This window comes from Castor canadensis, chromosome 4 (genome assembly GCF_047511655.1).
Source record: "Castor canadensis chromosome 4, mCasCan1.hap1v2, whole genome shotgun sequence".
In the NCBI taxonomy this organism is placed as follows: domain Eukaryota; kingdom Metazoa; phylum Chordata; class Mammalia; order Rodentia; family Castoridae; genus Castor; species Castor canadensis.
This window is the reverse complement of record NC_133389.1, coordinates 124,110,158-124,125,188: the sequence shown is the minus strand read 5'-3', so window position 1 is coordinate 124,125,188 and position 15,031 is coordinate 124,110,158. Positions and strand designations below refer to the sequence as shown.

General features: G+C 43.8%; 1 protein-coding gene across 1 annotated transcript in view; it reads right to left on the bottom strand.

Moving 5' to 3' along the window:
* Myo3b (myosin IIIB) overlaps nt 1-15,031 on the bottom strand; it is a 403,151-nt gene that overhangs the window by 116,150 nt on the left and 271,970 nt on the right. The window contains exon 29 of the mRNA XM_074071072.1: nt 4,563-4,665. Coding sequence (XP_073927173.1) covers nt 4,563-4,665 — 103 coding nt within the window. The remainder of the gene's footprint in view (nt 1-4,562; nt 4,666-15,031) is intronic.

Sequence of the window (15,031 nt, the reverse complement as noted above, 5' to 3'; positions counted from 1 at the left end):
TGCCACTGAGCTGCATCCCCAGCCCCTCAGCACTGGCTTTTTGGACCAGCATTTCGAAGCTACTTGTCTTAGCCTTCACTGGGTTCAGCTTACTCACCTGTTACATGGGGTGGGTAGTGTCAACTCAAAGGCCTGGCATGAGAATCACATGAGGTAATATATGGAAAGAATTAGCCTAGCAGTAAGTGTTAGGTGAATTGGTATGATGACCTGTTGCTCTTCCTCACAGTGACATTTCTCATCATATCTGGGTCTTCCTTACCAATGATGCCCTCTGATTTTGCCTTCCTTCATCTTTCTCTGGTAACTGCCTGCTCCCACCACTGCCCCTCAGGATTCCTATAGCACACATTGTGCATTGCCTTCCCAGCCCTTTTCTCTTTACCTTCTCTCTCCTGTAGAAGCTGAAACTGCCAACACTCACTTTCCTGGCACCCATTGCAGCTCTCCTGCAGAGCCACCACTGCAAATTTCAGCCAGTGATATGCAAGGGAAGCCTCCTGTGGGACTTCTAGAAGAGTCTGGAGAGACTCCTGAGGACAGCCCTTTTCCCATCCAGCTCTTCCTCCCTGCCTTGGACATTGTCGTGTAAGGAAGCAATGCTTAGCGTTGCTTCAATCATCTTGTGGCCATAAATAGCAGCCTTGTTGATATGCTGAGAGCAGCAAAGCAAAAAGATGCAAGGGGCTTGTGTCCTGATGACATCCCTGAGCGGCTGACCTAGCTCTGGAGCTTGTGTCCTCAAAGATCCTGAGGGATCATTGAGTCTCTTGGTTGGAGGTCTGTTACTTATCACAGAGACCATCATCAGTAGGACAACTCATCTCTCTTCTTATTCTACCCACCACCTGGCTCCCAATCCCTGCCTGAGAATCCTTTTTACCGATTCTTATGCATTGAGTTGGCAATCAAACACAAAGAAGAAAATAGGACACCAGCTCTTGAGTGAGGGCGGGGATGCTATAACATACTGTCTGGTTAATTATTATGAGTCCTCCTATTGCTGACATCACTCAAAGATTGAGCAGAAAGAACATTTTTCTAGCAAAAATGTGGCTCTTGATGAGAGGTCTTGGAAGTCAGCTCCACAAACTTACTGAGTACTTACCGTGCATGTTGGATACAAGAAGCAACAAGACACAGTCCTTGCCCTTGAAAAGCTGACTTGTGAGCACACAGACAACCACAGTAGCAGACAAAATGTGAAGCGCACCAGAGAGAGTGATAAACTAAAGCATGGCTGGGGACCCACACTGTAGACTGTCACCTCTCAAAATGACACATTGTGCTAGAATGTAAATCAGTTCATCACTAAGTACACTGTTTAGTTCAGCTGATTTTTTTCTTTGCAACAAGATATCTTGATGAAGAAAGCAATGGGTTGATTTACATTCAGACACAAGTTCAATATCCTGTTGTGAAATAGCACTTCAGGTACGCCCTTTACCACTGGGCTTTGGCTTAAGGAGTGTTAACAGAATTAAGGTCTTCATGGAGGAGGAAATGGATATACCAATGTGTCCAGATGTAAGGTGAGAGTTGAACAGAAACAAGTGGGCAAAGACAGGAAGGGGTGTTGGTAGAACAGCAGGAAGTCTGGTTCCAGTTAGCCATAGGGTGGATACAAGGACATACTGGAAATGACCTTAGAGGACAAGCTGAAGTAAGATGGGAGAGGTGTGGCAGAGCAGACCAAGAAGTCGGAACCTCTTTTGGTCTACAATGGGAAGCGATTAAAATTCTTTGAATAAGTCAGAATATGTTGTAGGGCAATTAACCAAGTGTCAGAAATGGCAGCTGGTTTGCAAAATGGAGACAAAGAGGGAGGGAAAGGGATAATGGCAGGCCTGGTCCAGGGAAGGATGCTCAGGAAATGATAGGAGGTGGAGTTCAGTGAGAGATAGAGATCAAAACTAACAGTGCCAGGTTTCAAGGCCAGGTCACATGATAGTGTTTGTGCCACTCACAGAAGTGGGGAGATCTGGTGGAAGAGGTGATTTCCTGGGGGATTTTCTGCTGAGGCCTGGTGTAAATCTGGAACACAAGTCCAGCAGGAGATGAGCAGAGCAGTATGGCAGTCAGAACAGAGATCTGAGACACAAAGGTGAGGGCTAATACCAGACAATGCCAGTGGCAGATGACAACTCTCAGGTGAGAAGTAGGCAAAGAGGAGAGTCCAGGACCTGGAGAACTGCCTGCCTTCTAATGGTGGGTAGAAGAAGGAAGAAAAGAGGCTGAGGCTGTCTCTGAGGAAGAGCCTGAAGAATGCAGTACTGCAGACATGGAAAAGAACAATTCAAGGCAAGCATGGCCAGTGGAGATCACACTGCAGAGTCTGATGAAGACAAGGCTGTCAAGGACAGAGTTAGGGAGGTGTTGAGGGCACAAATCAGATTTCAGGATTAATGAAGGAGGAGCTGTTGGTGAAGGATGAGGTGGCAGACCTGGATTTCTGTCTGAGGAAGTCTGCTGGTAAAGGTAGGATGACTGAGGGACAAGACTGAGGGCAGGCTTTTGCTAGAATAGGGACAGGTATAAGCAAAAGGGAAAGAAATGGCAGAGTGGGAAAGATGCAAAAGCAAGGTGGGTGCTGATAGGGCTCAGCAAGTGGTACCCCAAAATATAGCATGCTAGACTTCAAATGGGAACACCTGAAAAGCAGCAAATGTGGGAGAGCTTTCTCTGAAGTTCCTATAGCTACCTGTTGATGGGATTCACCAGAGGAATATAATTGCCTTCAGATCTTGGTGAAATTTTATTAACCAAGCAAAATTAAACTCATATTTCAATGGGAGAAACTGAAAATCAAACACCACACCTGGAGCACAGAGGAACTCTGTCCCAGGCCATCGCTGGATCTCCATATTCATTCCTTCCCTAAACATCATTTACTCTTCCTCCAAAACTGCACGCCCCCAACTACCTCTCTGCTATGAAGAGGATATTTAAGCATCTGGCCCTTTGAGTTTCATAGTTTGTGTGGCTCCCATGTACCTGTGCATGTGAATAAATGTGTATGCCTTTCTTCCTGTTAACCTGTCTATTGTCTTTTTTTTTTTTTTTTCAGTAGACTCAATTATGGAACTTTCAGCGGGAGAGTCTGAACTTTCTTTCAGGGCCCGTAGGGGTCAGGCCTGCAGGACAGGGAAGATCTGAGGTTTGGCAGATGGAAGCAAAGGAAGAAGAGACAGCTGAAGAGAGGTGAAGATTGTAAGGTACAAGAAAGGACAGTGGAAAGAGCTAGGGTTTTCTCAGTAAGGTCAATTGTCATCTGAAGTAGAGTGGAGTCAGGCTGGAGTTGAAGTCATTTTCCAAATTGGTTCACTGACTTGCTCAAGATGAAACTGCTGAAAGACACTAGTGCTAGTACCAGAACGCAAGTCTTCCTGCCAAATCCTCTGTTCTGCCAATCAGAAATTCTAAACGTTATTATTCTAATAGGAGGTGTTTGGTCTTTTTCCTCAAGGCAAGTCATCGAAAGTAGCCTACTTCAAAAGCAGGGTACTGAAAATTTCAGATCACCTAAAGAAGTACTGAGGATTTAATTTTTTCAAAACTCAAAAATATTAAGAAGTCTTAAAAAATAAGAATTTTTAAAATTGCAAATTAAGAGTGCTTTTTTTCCAGTTGAAAAGGTGCAGAGAACTCTTTAATGACCTGCTTCTTTTGACAAATCTTTGACTAAACTTCTAATGAAGTTCCCCACAATCAATGAGGAAAGAATACAAAAAGAGAGCTTCATTTTGTTTATACCCTCTTGTTTTCATTCTGGTTAGACCCTCTGTTTTCCATGGTCTGCTTCTTCCTGTAGGTGAGTATTCCTCCAGGTAATGTGTGATGAGGCCTGGGAACCTTTTCTGAGAGAAGGTGGGCTGGAAGTCTGCTCTGAATAACAGGTCTGAGTTTCTTAAGTTTCCAGGGCTTGGTGTCACGGCCTGGTCTGAGCCCATACTGACCCAAGAGTAACATCCCTGTAGACACAGAGCAGCTCAGGTATCCACTGAAAACAGTGCACTGTGGCCCCTGGCAGACTCTGCCCCATGCCTTTTGAGTCACATTTAACAAACTTGTGGTAGACAGGACATTAGAGTCTCTTTTTGCTTTTGACTGTGTCTAGGGTCTTTCAGCCTTGGGATCATTGAGATTTTGGTTGAACTGTTCTGTTGTAGGGGCCACTGCAGGGTGCTTAGCAACACCGTAGGCTTCTACCACAACCTCCTGCCAAAGTTGTGACAATCAAAAATGTCCTCAGGCGCTGCCAACTGTTCTGTGATGGTGGTGAGGAGGGAGAATTGTCCCCAGTTGAGAAATAGTGCTTTAATCTAATGAGGCCAAGCATAGGTTTTACCTTGACAAGAGCCCAAAAAAATAGGACTGTGTTCAGATTGATCTTGTAGAATAAGGACTAACCCACAAGGCAATGACCTCTGACATGGAATAGGATGGGAAACACTTTTTGGCTTCACTCTCTTCAACTCACCAAAGGAACATAGAGGTAGAAACACCGCATTATCTAAGGTAGCCTGAGTTTACAACAGGGGACTCATATGGACAAGACTCACTGTTTTTTCTCAGTGTCAGCAGGAGAGTTGTTTGAAGTCTCTGCATGGCCATTGTTGGATTCAGCTTCTGGATGGTTTTGCTGATCAGTAGAGTCTCTCAGAACTGAGGAAAAACAAATGAGTACTTAGAGGTCTAAGGCAAGGTCAGAAACAAGCAGGGTTAGATCTGTTACCTGATGGTCCTCTGCAGCTCCTCTTGTTGCAGGAGGGCTCAGAGAGAGACTGAGAGGGCACCAAAGCTTTCAGGAAGCAAGGTTATTAAGCAAGCCAGCAACTCAGCAGGCTTGAGTCCAAAGGCTGAGCCCCGAGAACAAAGGGGGCTTTCCTTATATACTGTTTCAAGCAGGTCACAGAAAGAGGGGGTACAGCTTGTTCCACACATAATCACGTTATTTCATTAGCTATTTTCACCTCTGCAGAGAGGTGACTCTTCTCTGGTCTCCAGGTAACATTCCCCAACTATGGTTTTTCTTTGTTTAACTTAGCACTCATTAATCTATCTTCCCCCTCCCAGCCTCCCTGCCACACTCTCTCCCTTCCTTCTTGCCACCCTGAAACAACCCACAACCTTCATCTAGTATGTAGCATTATAACTGGCCTGGTCTGGGACTCTAGGTTTTGCTCAGTGCTAAGTCCCAGCCAGAAAACAGGATAAAATAACTCACACTTATAGGAAAGCAAGCCACTTCTCTCTGGCAACAGAAATAGTGGACAGAGATTAGAGGCTTCCAAGTGAGACAGATCAGAGCAGAGGCTTCCCGTGATGCTGGAAGAGTGCTGGCTGGACACAGTTAGCAGACCAGTTTCCAGTCCTGGTTGGGCTGCTTAGTATTATGGGAAGCAGGTAGAGGAACAAGTTGTCACAATGTGGACAGGATCAACTATAAACAGGGAATCATTCTAGGAGTAACCCATTTCTACATTGTAGGCTGTTTGCTGATGAGTTTCAACAAGTGAGGACAACTACAGTTGCTCCTTCCTATGACCATGGCAGCCATGAGTAATCAATCATGGAACTCTTTTCTACTGAACTTTAACTTAGTTTCAACAAAACCCTTCTCATGTGGTTCTCAAAGTGTGGACCCCCAGCGAGCAGCATCAGCTTCACCTGAAACTTGATAGAATTGCAAACTCTTAGACCCATCCCAACCTGCTTGTTATAGTTTGGATGTGAAATAGCCCCATAAAAGGCTTGTGTATTGAAAGGTTGGCTCCTAGCTAATGGCACTATTTTAGAAGCTTCTGGACACTTCAGGAAGTAGGAACTAGCTGAAGGGTGTAGGTCATGGGGGGGGGGTGCTCTTAGGGTAAATTATACCCGCCCTTTCCCGCCTTGCTCTCTGCTTCCTGTCTGCCAAGAAGTGAAAAACAGCCTTCACTACTTATTTCCACTATTCCCACCACCATGATGTTCCTCCCAAGTGCAAAGAGCCGTGGACTGAACCCTCTGAAACCATTAGCCAAAATAAATCTCCTTTAAGTTGTTTATGTCAGGCATTCTGCTCACAGTGACACAAAAGTAGCTAACACACTAGTGCGTCAGAAACCCTGGCAATCTATATTTTTGACAAGCTCTCCACATGACCCTAATGCATGTTGAAGTGTGAGAGACACTGCTTCCAGAGCCATGTAATTCTTTGAGCTATTAGCTGTGGATAAAACCATCTCTTATTATTATTATTGCTAGAAATGCCAAAAGGATCAAGAGAAAACTTAAGTGGAACATGATTACATTTTTATTACACAAAAATCATTATAACCTGTGAAAATAAAATCAAAAAAAGACAATAGCAGAAATCAAGAAATAGAGCTGCAGCCTCTCTGAGTTTCATTAACCGAGTCCCTCTGTCCTCCTCCTGCCTTCTCTTGGTTGATAAAATCCTCCAGTTAGATAGCTCTAACTGCTCTTGAAGATTGTTTGGACCAAGCTCACTTGTCATGCTGTGATAAACAACATAAAAGCAAGAACTGACATAAAAAGAAAAAGAAGAGCCCACTTCTGAGATATATTTTTATTTCTTTATTAAGAAAGAAAACTGCCACAAATATCTTTTAACCTTGTTCTCAGACAAAATTCAGCAAGAGTTTTACCACTGATCAAAGCCCAAATGGTACTGCCCATGTGGAAGTTGGGATTGCAGGCTTTTCTCGGATCCTCAGTTTAAAAACAACGACAACAACAACAACAACAAAATAGTAATTTAAAAGTAATCAAAGGAAGTAAAAGACCCAAGAGAAACCAGAGAAGACCACAAAAGCCCATTTTGGTTTGGAGCTTTCCCTATGAAGGTGCCATGGCCAAGACTGGAAAGAGAAGCAGCACCAGCATCTTCACCTGGATCTTAGTGAGTACCTCAGTTACTTTGCATGGGTTTCCAGTAAAAACACATAGACTTTCTGTTCATGTAATTGAAGGGAAAGCTTATTCCATATTTCTCATTCATTTACACTTCAGTCATCAAAATATTGATTTTTAAGTTATTTGAAGTACAGAAACCAAACAGAAAACTTACAGAATATTCTTAATAAAGCTTTGATGAAGTCTGTGCCTCCATCCCCCACCTTTGCTTGAAGAGCAGGGAGAGAGATTTGAGTGAGACTAAGGAGAAAAATGTAAATAAATTAAGATTACCAATCCATTGAGCTCAAAGCAATTTTGGACAATCTAAAATTGTCCAAGTACTTAAGCATGTCCTGGTGATAGCTAGAACCTGGCATCTCTCTGGCAAGTAATAACTGAACAAGGAGACTGGAGACATGCAGATGTAGATTTTTTAAAATGAGAAGTAAGGGCACTCATTTTAGGTGAATGGGTAGAGCTGGAGAAATTAGATCAGCAACATGACTGAAAAATATAATTATGAACTTGAATAGCAGCAAGGATCACAAACACCAGCCCTGGTGGCATGTAGGGTGGCACTAGAACCTCCTCTAGAGATGGGGCATCAGGAAGGTCCCTGGGTGTATCTGGCTTAATGAAGTAAAGCAACAGCAGGAGTGGAGTTGAGCCCTTCCAAATCTGATTGAGTTCTTGAGCCACTCATATTTCCAGGAAAACTGAGCTGAGTCTTCATTCTGGGGTAGACTAGATAGGCCAGGGGAGAAAAAGGGGGCAAACTGCATGTGGCCAGAGGCTGATGCAGTCGCAGAGCAGCATTGCACAGAACACCATGTGACTGCTTACACAACGAAAAAAAAACGACCACCCCAAGCCAGATGGGACCAACAGTCTTTTGCTCCATTACCATGATATTTCCACAGCATCAGCCTTACAGAATTGGCTGTTCCCATCTTATATGTAATACCATGACACATCCAAAAACCCCATATAAGGACTGGAAAGGGGGAAATAAACCTTAGTTGAGGAAAATTTTGACCCATTACTGGAATTTCTCAGCTTTTCTACTCCTTAACTCATGAATAGTTCTCCCCTTCCTTAAAGTTTGCTCATAAAACGCTATCCAAACTGTGTCATATGTCTCTCTCTTGAGAAGCCCACAGTCACCCTCCCTGAGTGTATACTTCCACCTGCAATGAAACTTCCCAGTTTCTTCGTCTTATCTCTGAATTCTTTCTGTGATGGTTACAAGAACCTGAAAACATTGAGTGAAAGTCTCAATTTCCCTGTCCCTGAAACCTTCCCAGCCCCTATCACAGGTAACCATGAGACCATTTGGAAGGTAGAAAAGCATTTGACTGCCAGGGGATTAAAAAGAGGACAACCCTGTAGCAGGTGCTGCAAATTCAAATGGCTTTGGGTCACTCAGGAAAAACACATGTGGTAGGAATCAGGCAAAGAAACTGGAGAATGTACTCCCTGCTTAAAGACAAACACAACACACTTATGGAGATGCCCAGAGAGGCTTGGGACGGATTGGCTCCGAGTCTCCAGCAGAAACAAGCCTTGTTGACACCTTGACTGTGGACTTCTAGTCTCTAGGACTGTCAGAGAAGAAATTTCTGTTGTCTTAAGCTACAAAGATCCTGATGATTTGTTTGTGGCTGTACTAGGAAACTAATACGTGGGCTCAAGATGGTTGACAGGCATTAAGGATTGAAATTACTAGAAAAAAAGAGAAGGAACAGTTCAAGTATGTAAATTTAGCTTGACTTCGCAGGACTCAGGGGAGAAAATTAGGAAGAAGAGTTAAGGAGAGGTCCACTGTTTTTATTTAGCAAGCACAGATGTGTGGATTATTATGTTGCATGCATTGTTCAAAGGTCTTTGCAGAAATGATTAATCCTCATAGTGGCCCTAAAAGGAGAGACCTTATTATTCCCAATTTATAGCCAAAGAAATTAAGGCAAAGGGAGAGTAAATGACTTTCCAGTTTCACATAGCTGGAGAGCAGCAGAGCCAGGGTTCCAACCTAAGCAGTTTGACCCTAGAGTGTGAATTCTTAAATATTATAAGCCCTGCTTATTTAAACATTTTAAAATGATAATCCTACAGTCCCTCCCTCTCCCTTTTCCTTTATTAAAGGAAGCAAAAAATTCAGACCACTCATGTTTTTCCATGTTCCCGAAACTCTAAAGGTCCAACAGAATCCCTGTGTGGTGGCACACACATGTAATACCAGCTCTTGGAAGACCAAGGCAGGAGGATTGCAAATTCAAGTCCAGCCTGGGCTACATACTGAGTTCCAGGCCAGCCTGGGCTCCACAGCAAGACCCTGTCTCAAAAAAACAAGAGCCTGCCATGATGGGTGACACTTGTAATTCCAGCTACTCTGAAGGGGGGTATCAGAAGGATCAGGGTTCAAGGCCAGCCTAGTGATACGCCCTCCCACCCATCTCAACCAATAAGTTGAGCGTGGTGGTGGTGTGCACCCATCATACCAGCTACATGGGAGTCGTAAATAGGTATATCAAGGTCCAGGCTAGCTTAAGCAAAATGGTGAGACCCTATTTGAAATATAACTAAAGCCAAAAAAGGAAGTGGGGGGTGGTGCTGCATGTGTGGCTCAAGTGGTAGAATGCTACCTAGCAAGCAAGAGGCCCTTATCTCAAACCCTAGTACTGCCAAAATCAATAAGTAAATAAACAAGCAAAGTCCCACAGATGAGCAGCTGAGGGTTTCTGGCCTGGGCTGGTGTTTGATGACCCACCCAGAAGACAGTCCCAGAACTGTCTTGGCAGGGCTATTGCCTTAGCAGGACTGCAGTTTTGGTAGACTTCCTGGTTGGTGATCTAGGCTGGGTAAACGCTTCTGCCCTCCTAATGTCCCTGGCAGAGAAAGCTCCTACAGATGAGCACGAAAGTTGGGCTGTCCCCCAGGGTTTCTGGCTGGAGTGACAGCCGGTCAGCAGTTACCCTATCAGAATATAAAAAGGCCAATTTGTGGGAGGTCCAACAAGCAAGTGCCACCAAAAGCAGCATGGAGAAAGTCTAATTCTTTCCTTTTTTGTTTTTTTTCTTCCCTAACACCACATCAAAAATCCTGGTGTCCATCTCTAAACCACAAAACAAGTGCAGTAATTTCAGGCCTATGAGAGCCTTCTCTACTTTGATTCTCAGCACTTAATTCTAGTCATTATCCCAGTTAAACTTTGACAAAGTTCAAAGAAAGTCTTGCCTGGTAATTGCTTTGCCCAATTTGGAAGCCAAGGAGGGAGGTTTCCTCTTATCTGAGAAATCAGCTTCTTGCCTGCCCTGAAACACTGTTGTCTGGGTAAGTCCCCTTCTCTGAGCATTTAGGAACTGTCACTCCACTTGCTCTGTTCGCGCATTCAACCTCTAGGTGGATTTGTAACTTTTATAATTTCTGCCCTGCCTTCTTCCAAAAAGGTATTGGAGCTACCTATGTGCTTCATGGAACATACACTTCATGTGGCTGTGCTCATTGGCTGGGGCCCCTCACTAGCCTGGGACAGAGCCGTCCACTGGTTCCACATGAGACTGTACCAATTTGATGGTGGAAATTTTTTTGTGTGTGTGTGGTGTGGGAATCAAACCAGGGCCTTGCACTGCCAAGTACATGCTCAACCACTGAGCTACATCCCCACACCCAATTTTTAATGTCGTTTTTGTAACCACTCCCAAAACACCTAGCAGAACATTCTACACAGACAGGATGTTGAGAAAATTAGGGGGGTGGGCGGCGAGAGGGGAAGAATAGCAAATCAGGGGCTAAGAAGTCTTGATTACAGGAGATTTCCCAGCTGCCATCTATAGGACAGGGTTAGATTCTTAGCCTACCTCAGGTCTACTGCAATGGTAATTGCAGGAAGTAAGGTAAGAGAGAGTGCTTTGTATACACTGTACAGATTTCTGTGCATAAGTATAAGATGTTAGGAAAATAACAAGTCTGTAAGCTATGCAAGAAAGAAACAACTCCCACCTCTAGAATTTTTTTTTCCCAGTGCTGGAGGTCAAACCCAGGTCCTCATACATGCTAGACAAGTGCTCTGCCACTGAGCCACACCTCCATTCTTGCCCTAGGATCATTCTTGCTCAAGTAATTCTGGTTTCCTATAAAGCAAAATTATTTACTTTCCTACAACGTTTTCTTTTAAAAAATAAATAAACAAATAAAGCTCAGAATGTTTACAGCAGCTTTATTCATTATCACCTTCTCCTCAAACTGGACTGGTTCCTGGAAGCTGGGACCTAACCTGCTTCTAACTCACCAGGAGGAAAGAGAGTGAAGGGGAAGCCTGCTGACCTGCTGACGAGGGACCCTTCACAGTCATTTGCATCGCTAGCCATAGCTGGTTTTGACACTAAGCACTTGGCTCAAAGTCTATGAAATTAGCAGGCTCTGGTTGCTTGTACATCTCAACCATAACAACTTTATTGACAAGAATGGCTACCAGCTGTCACCCTCGCCTCTGCCTCTGTACTTGGTGATTCAGACTTCATGGCCACAGCAAATCAAACCAGGATCCTGCTAAGGCTCATCATGTTGAGGTTTGAACTCCTGGCCAAATGGCTGTCGCTAGCTGTTATGCTGCCAGTCATCCGTCACTGTGGGTTAAACATGACGGGCACATGAAGATTCTCCAACTCTTCAAACATCTGAACAGTGACTTGCTTTCCACACCAGCAAGCAACAAAACTGAGTGATACTGAGCTTCTGGATCTTAGACTTTCTAGATTTATTGAAAGGGGAAAGAAGAAGACTTTCTATCTTTCAAAATAAGTTGCAAAAGGGTCAAAAGCCAGTGAGGGGAAAAAATAATGTCAGGGACGTTGTCTTAGCAGCTTGAAGTTCCTGAAAAATTTATCTACATAAATGAATCAAGCTCTTAGAATAGAGCACAGCACTTTGCAAAAATTTCAACCAAATGAACAAAACCACTTGAAATCTTCCACGTGTTATACTGTTGTATTCTAATTTCTCCCTGTCAGATAAATAGCACCTAAATTACAACTTGGAAATCTCTCTTTTTAATAAAGATTTTTATTGCAACTATAGTTGATAGGTATTAGTTTTCTCTGAAAGAGAAACAGTTTCATCTTTTTGAAGTTCCAATGTTACTATGCTCACCTTAGAATAGTGTTTCACAGACTCCCCTCCCCCCACTCCCAGTGAAGGTCACATTGAGGAAGGGGTTACAGAGAAGGAGTATTTACTGAGTATCTTCCATGTGGCCAGGGGCTGTGTGGGAGGCTTTGCATGTATGGTCACCCTCACAGCAGTCCTCAGAATTAGAACCGAAGAAACCAAGACTTGGAAGTTAAGTAGTTTTCTCCAAACTATGGGGCAAACGGGACAGCCAACATTTAAAGTCCATTATTGTGACTTTGAACTCCACATGCGTAGGACATATATTAACTAACTATTCCCATAGCATTGGCTGGTACCTATGTCCATGGGCCATGCCCAAGATGGAAAACAATGGCAGGACACAGTGTACTGGAAAGATCACTGAGTGAAAGGGGCTCTAAAACCAATGCTTAACCTCACAGAACACATAGAGATGAGAACTTACTGAAACTCTCTTTGCCTCTGCTTTATCAGTTAAGGTGGAAAACAAAATCTGCCTTTCTATTCACAAACACACACAAGTGTGGTCATTCTTGCCATAGTATAATTTTTCCTTTTCTTTTCTACTGTATGGTTACAGCCTAAAGAACTAATGGAAGTTATAAAATGTGATAACACATTTTATGATTTTACATGAAAAAAATTAAAGGCATAGTATAAAGGCAACTCGAGTGTGCTATAGATGGTAATGTCACACTGTTCAATGTTCAGGGGGCAGAGATTCACCACCTCTTTGCAGCCAGTTTCTGGTGTTTTATACAAGATCCATAATGAGAAAACAGACAAAACTAAAGAGGCTCTGACCATGGGCTTCTTCTGAAGTTTTAATCTTGGGTCACATGGGAGGCAACTGATGCACCCAAATTTCATCTTAAGCACGTTCCTGCGCCATGCAAATGACAGCAGCATAAGTGGCCCTTGAGCCCACGTTGACCTGGCAGCTTTCTCTCTGGGCATTGGGTAAACAGCAAAAGCACTCTTTTGGCTCACTTCATTCTAGTTCAGGCAATGATTCTATCCCACAGCAAAGGACATTCCCCTGCATTTCAAACCAAACCATGATAAGAATTCGATTGTTTGTGCCAAAGAGAGGATTGGCAGAATTCCTTCCTTAACAGACACCTGGAGGTCCCAGTCTGGGTTTTCTCGGTGCTGAGAACCACTTGCAGCTCTAAGCCACACTTCTGAGGCTCTCCATGGGCTCTGACAGGGCAGGTGCATTTCCCTAAAGTAAACCATGATTCCTTCCCGGCCCCCTCCCCCATTAGTTCCCTCTCCCAAATGTTCAGCCTACAGCTGTCAGAAGTCAGTCTCAGCCCTTTACTTATGGAAGAGTCAGACAAATGCAGACATGTGAGTGCAGACTGAGCAGGACCAGTCTGAAGGGCACATGTTTTCTGTGAAGCAAAGGTTAGGAGGATGGGGAACTACTTTGCATCTCAAGGCCAGGTGCACCGGCTGAGTCTTTCCTCCAGATGTTTCTTTGTGAATGTACGAATGGAGTCAAAAACACCAGGAGAGGGGTGGCAGCTGGCTCCTGCCCTGTGGTCAAGAAGAATTTGGAACCTGTCTTCTCTCAGACTTGGGTTTGCTTCTTCTGACAAGAACTCTCCGTGTGAGGCATTAAGCTTTTGTGTGAAACCACCAGGGATCTTGCCAAGAAACAGAAATGAGTGAAAACCAAGTAGAATCAAGGAAGAACAATAAACAGAGACACAGAAAGGAGTAACAGACACCACATTGGTCCGCTTCTCTCAGTGGGGCATTCACTTGCACTCCCCCTCTTGTTTGGCTGTGATCAACAATCTACTTATGCACAGTTTTATCAGAATGAAAAGTACCTACTGTGACCATTTTTACCTTGGCTATGTTTGATACTGGCTTTTACCCTTTGCCTGGTTTTAGATTTGATAGAACTCCTTTCTAATGAGTGTTGACATCATGTTGAGTTTCTGATTTATTTGAACACTGTCCCTTGAGGGACAGCATGTTTTAGCACCCTTTCTATGAGAGTTGGAGAATTTGAAGCCCTAAACTAAAACCCATTGTTTACTAGGATAGCCCCAGGATAAAGCAGGCACTTAGCAAATAGTAGTTGAATAAATGAATTAATGAAATATCCTAATTTAAAATAGCTCTGTCCTACACACCTAGAAATATTTCTGGAAATCAAGTTTCCAGGAAATTGCTGAAACACCCAGTCTCTGCCAACCCACCAAGAATGCTAAAGGAAACAGGGCCTTGAATATGCTAGGCAAGCACTTAGCACTGAGCCATACTCCCAGCTCCTTTTTTAAATTTTGATTTTATTTTGAGACAGGGACTTGCTAAGTTGCCCAGGCTGGCCTCAAACTTGCAATCCTCCTGCGTTAGCCCCCAGAGTAGCTGGGATTCCAGGCTATGTCACCATGCCTAACAAAGAAATAGCCTTTTAAAGTTAGAAAAGGGTAGGAAAAAGCCTTACCCTGAGTGAGTTTAAAAATTCAAGCTGTTTTAAACTCTGAAAATTTGGATCAGTTACAAGGTAGGGTCAGGCTGTCTGGATGTGATGTTTACTTTTCCTTCTGGAAGCACTGAAAGCAACTCAGTTCTGCAGGCATCACAAGATGCAGTTACAGGCATAGCTGATGTAAAGGCCAGCTCATGGCTCAAGGCGTCCCCTCAGCCTTAGCAGTGCCACTGCTTATGTCCAAAAAGTGCTCTCCCCAGGATCAGAGAACAAACACCACCATCGTTGGCACGATTGTTATCTTCGGATGATATCCATGTTGTTGGCAGAGCTGAAGACAGGAGTGTGCAACAAGGTGACTGATAGGGAAAGAGCCAGAAAGAGAACGATTTCCACAGCACTGAACCAATGAGGTAAAATGCTTCTCTGGGAGATCCTTTGCCATTCCAGCCACTAAAGCATCACTGTCACCCAAGGAGGGAATGTCCCCCCGAGACAGGGAGGCCCACCCTTAGCTCTCTTTACAAACAG